This window comes from Culicoides brevitarsis, chromosome 1, assembly GCF_036172545.1.
Source record: "Culicoides brevitarsis isolate CSIRO-B50_1 chromosome 1, AGI_CSIRO_Cbre_v1, whole genome shotgun sequence".
NCBI classification, from domain to species: domain Eukaryota; kingdom Metazoa; phylum Arthropoda; class Insecta; order Diptera; family Ceratopogonidae; genus Culicoides; species Culicoides brevitarsis.
This window is the reverse complement of record NC_087085.1, coordinates 20,139,223-20,143,908: the sequence shown is the minus strand read 5'-3', so window position 1 is coordinate 20,143,908 and position 4,686 is coordinate 20,139,223. Positions and strand designations below refer to the sequence as shown.

At 44.7% G+C, this 4,686-nt stretch overlaps 1 protein-coding gene across 1 annotated transcript; it reads right to left on the bottom strand.

Moving 5' to 3' along the window:
* Positions 1-4,455, bottom strand: LOC134827452 (cyclin-dependent kinase 12). Its single transcript, XM_063840088.1, has 7 exons — positions 4,021-4,455; positions 2,992-3,955; positions 2,811-2,931; positions 1,750-2,752; positions 1,305-1,693; positions 772-1,245; positions 1-713 (listed from the first exon to the last, which is right to left on the bottom strand). Exons 2-7 carry the CDS (start codon positions 3,941-3,943, stop codon positions 557-559), a joined length of 3,096 nt encoding a protein of 1,031 aa, XP_063696158.1. The 5' UTR covers positions 3,944-3,955; positions 4,021-4,455; the 3' UTR covers positions 1-556.
* Between the last annotated feature and the right edge of the window lie 231 nt (positions 4,456-4,686).

The window sequence follows — 4,686 nt, the reverse complement described above, 5'->3', positions numbered from 1 at the left end:
AAAAACAATAAATTTTTATTCACGAGTCCTTTAAAGTTGTAGCAAAGTGAGATGACCCTCAAAAGATCAAACCAAGAACGAATGTCGTCAGCAGGAACAAGAGAAAAGTTTTTAAAACGTTTATTCCATGTGAAAAAAAGAGCAATATAAAAAGATTGACTGACCATGTTTAATATTAAATTATATTATTATTATTATTACTAACTAAAAATGATTCTCGTAGGTATTTTTGTTTCATTATTTCTCTTTTTTTTTAAATGTTCTTTTTTTGTGTGTTTTGTGTTTGTTTTCTAAACTAATCTATCTATACAGCTAGAATTAATTTTTATTTATTTTTCTTAAAATACAAGTTTTTTTTAGATTTTTTTGTTGTTGTAGTTAATAATATGCTTCTTAGTTGCTAAAAGTTGTTTTCTGTTCTTTGATATCGTAAATGGTTTCAACAAATGGAATACTCATATGTACATTTCAGGGCATACATAAAATATCTAAAAGGTCTTGTAATGTGTGTGTGTGTTTTTTTTTGTGGTATGTGAGCACTTACGACGCACGGAGACTAAACAGCAGCTTCGTTCAGGACATGACTTTGATTTTGTGGCTTGCCCGGAGGTAAGTTTTGTTGGGATTCCTGTTGTTCCCGGATTTGTCGTCGTCTCCGTTTGCTCCACAGCTCGTGACAGTCTTGCCATGTGGGTAGGGGAGGCGTTGGAAGTCTAAAAAAAAGTCAAAAAATTAAATCTCAAGAATTAAAAAACAAAATTTTTTTCTTACTGTTCGGGCACCACAGTCTTCAGCCACGTCGATTTCAGCGCCTCTTCCGCCGTTATCCGCTTTTCCGGATCCAATTCCAGCATTTTGTCGAGTAAATCGAGTGCGGACGACGGCATAAAGATAAATTCTTCGCGCAGTCTCCTGCGATAAGTCTTTTTCGGTTTGACGGTGTGAAAGAGCGGTAACTTTATGACAGTTGGCCAGACGGCGGGCGTCGGTGTACCACAAAGTTTCGATATCATCTCGAGCTGCGCCATTTCAATGTTTGCCTGAAAGAGGGGTTTCTTCAGGAACAACTCGCCCAAAATGCATCCGCAACTCCAAACGTCGATCGCGGGCCCGTATCGCTCCTCGCCCAGCAGCAACTCTGGCGGACGATACCACAACGTGATGACTTTGTTCGTGTACGGCCTTTCACGGTTCTCCGCATTGTATAAACGTGCTAAACCGAAATCTGCTAATTTTACTTCACCCCTGAAAAAAAAATTTTTTTTAGCTCAAATCTTGAATTTAGAAAAAATTCCAAGTCTCACTTGTTATTCATTAAAATATTTGAACATTTGATGTCACGATGCAGGAAATTCTTCTTATGGCAGTAGTTGAGACCATCAAGTAATTGTCGCATAATGCTCGCGTTATGATGCTCCGTGAACTCCACCATGCCCGATTCCAGCAATCCCATGAGATCGTGATCCATGTACTCGAAAACCAGATAAAATGATCCTTTATCTTTGCGGAATTCCAAGGCGTCTTGCTTATCGGTGACAATTTCGCGCAAATTGACGATATTTTTGTGATTCAATTGACGCAAAATTTTGATTTCACGCACTGCGGTAATGGGAAAACCTTCTTTTTCGTTCTCCAAACGCACTTTTTTCAAAGCCACTAACTCGTTTGTGTGATTATCCTTCGCTTTGTACACCTAAAAAATCAAAATTTTATCAAAAATTCAAAAATTTGAAGGAAATTTGTACGCACCTGCCCATAAGTACCTTCTCCGATCTGTGTTAGCACCTCAAAGACATCGACACTGCGTTCGCCCCAATCCAAGCCTCCAGGCCCGGGACCCACAGCACTCCTCGAATTCCGTCGATTTAGGATTATAGGACGTTTAAAAGCTCGCTGCGACGTCTTTTTGGGCGTTAGATGACTTCCGTTGGCACCTTGACGCGGCGACAAATCTCCCAACTCGTCACCGCTCACATCCTCGCTTCCAGGCACCATTGGCGGCATCGGCAAATTCAGCAAGCCACCCTTCTTGTTGCCGACACTGGCACGAGCACGCGGACTCCGTGGCGGACTTGGCGTTTTGGCGTTCACGAGCTCCGAGACATTCGTGCCCGGCGGCAGAGGTAACTTTGTCAGTGATTTGCCGCCCATCGGAAGCTTCGAGGGCGGTTGCGGCTTCATCGCACCTAGCTTATTATTATTGTTGATTGCTATCACAGACATGGACGACACATTTTGCTGCGTGGTGATGATGGTTCCGATGGCGGAGGGCGGCGGCGCTGGCTTGAACATTGCCATATTGTTGGCGCCCAGCACCGGAATTTGATGGATTTGGTGCGATGGCGCGTTGTCAGTTGTGTCGTGACTCGTGGAACGCATGCCATTTGTGGCAGCTGTGGCACTTGAGGAATCTGTCGCCGTTGCGGGATCTTGCGTTGCGGCATTTTCCGCATTTGTCTCTTTTGGTTCGAGAATCTCTTTCAACACCTTGGCACGCTTCTGGCGATCTTTTACGAGTTCCGCGAACAAACTCGTGTCGCTGATCTTCTCCTGGATATCGAGGGTTTTGTTGTAGGCGATTTGCGGCGACCGGGATCGACTTCGGGACGAATGATAGTGACGCGAACGACGATCTGGCGTACGACGGGGACTTCGACTGTTACGATGTCGCGTCGATCGAGAGCGGGGCGAAATTGAACGAGATCTACTGTAGTATTTACGGGATCTCGATCGTTTTCGGGGACTTGGACTTCTAAAAAAATTGAAAAAATGAAAGAATCTTCAAAATTTTTCTTAAAAATCGAATGTACCGTCTATATCTCTCTTTAGATCTATAAGTGTCACGACTCCTATCATCTCGTTTGTACGAATAATGATCCCCTCTGCTGTCTGTTCGTCGTCTCTTATCAGGGGGACTGTAAGGTCTTCGTTCTAAAAGTAAAAAAAAATCATTAAAATTTCGATTTTTTTCAAAAAAATTAAATTTTCAACCTGATGGCGTTCTACTTTTCACCGAACGATGCTTATAGTAACTCCTACTGCTGCTCGAATCGTGCACCACATGCACGACATCGGGACTCGAGCTGACACGATGATGCTGCGACGACTTGCTAGGCATGGGAGGCGTGTGCGGAGACGCTGCCGCCGTGCGTTTCTTGCTGTAGGTCGGCGAGAGAGGAGGTGTTGTTGGCGAAATTGGTGTCAGACTAGGATCTTTCGCGGGCGTATAGCTCCCACTGGCTTTATTTGCCGCAATGGGCGGCGGCGTCAATGCATCTCCCGCCAAAATCGGGTCTTCCTCCTCGGAAATTGTCTCCACACTCGACACAGACTTGGTTCTCTTCTTTTTCTGTTTTTTCTTCTTCTTCTTGTGGCGCTTCTTGTCTTTTTTCTTCGATTTTCGCTGCATCACCATATCACTCATGCCCGATTCCGAGTCGTCGCCAATTTCCTCCAGCTCCAAGCCCGCAGCTTTCGGTTTGTCGTCGTACAGCTGCTCCTTGCTGCTGCGTCGTGGCGCATTTGCGGGCGTCATGGAACGCGCTTCGGGCTCCAGCGACGGTCCCAAACGCGTTTTGTCAAAGGTTTTTGTGGCGGGCGCTGGCGGACGCTCATCCGGACTGATGTCGGATAAACTTTCGTCAGCAGCGCCGGCATTCCCATTGCCCTCGGATTCAATTTCGCCCGCTTCTGGCCCTGAAAAATCATCACTAGAAACGTCAGAGTACTCAACTAGCGGGGCAGCTGGCGATTTATTACGCTTTCGATCGGCATTGCCGCTGCCGCCGCCGCTGTTGGCATTCTGTGTGTTGCTCGCGCCCTCGTCTTCGGTGGAAAACTCGATTTCATCTTCCACGGGAGTGCCTTGGCGACGACGTTTCTTCGCTTTTTTGCTCTTCTTCGCACGTTTCTTCAACTTTTCGCCGCGATATTCCTTGTCCATCCTGCAAAGCGGCTGCAAAACACACAAAAATTCGAGTAAACACAACGAATTTCGCCACTTTTGCACTATTTACTTACGTATCCTTGTACTTGCGATGTGGTTGTTTTTGTATTGCGTCTCTTGACGGCCTTCTAAAAAAATACGTTTGCTCCAAATTTTGCTTTTATCATGCACTAAATGGACCACTTTTTACATTTTTCGTCGCGCACACTTGCTTCAACGCTAAAATTACGACAAAATTATCACCAAAGTTCTCGAGAGCCGCTCAGATTTTTACAACAATTGTCATTTCATCACTTTTCGTGTCGTCTCTCCAACTCCAACTATGTAATAATATGACAAACACAAATTTTTCTTCGACCTTTTTGAGCACTTTGAGCGTCTCGAGGCGCGAATTTTCAGTCGATTGTGCTTCTTGGCGCACCGATTCACAACTTTTTCACGGATTTGCGTCCGAAATCTCGCAAAAATACACTTAATTTAATGGAAATTGATGAAAATTTATTGTGCATGCGATGAGTCTCAGCAACGATAAAGGCCCAGCATGCAAAAAAGTGACAAATTTCATTCGTCTCAATATTCCCAACGAAAATTTGACAATTTGTGCCGGCTGTGCATTGGGTCTGTCACAAATTTCCAATTGTGCTCTGGGCTATTATCAATACGCCACACTGTAAAAAATTGGTGTCTCGCAACCAAAAATATCCGCGAGACACACGCGAGACACTTTGCGAGACATTTTG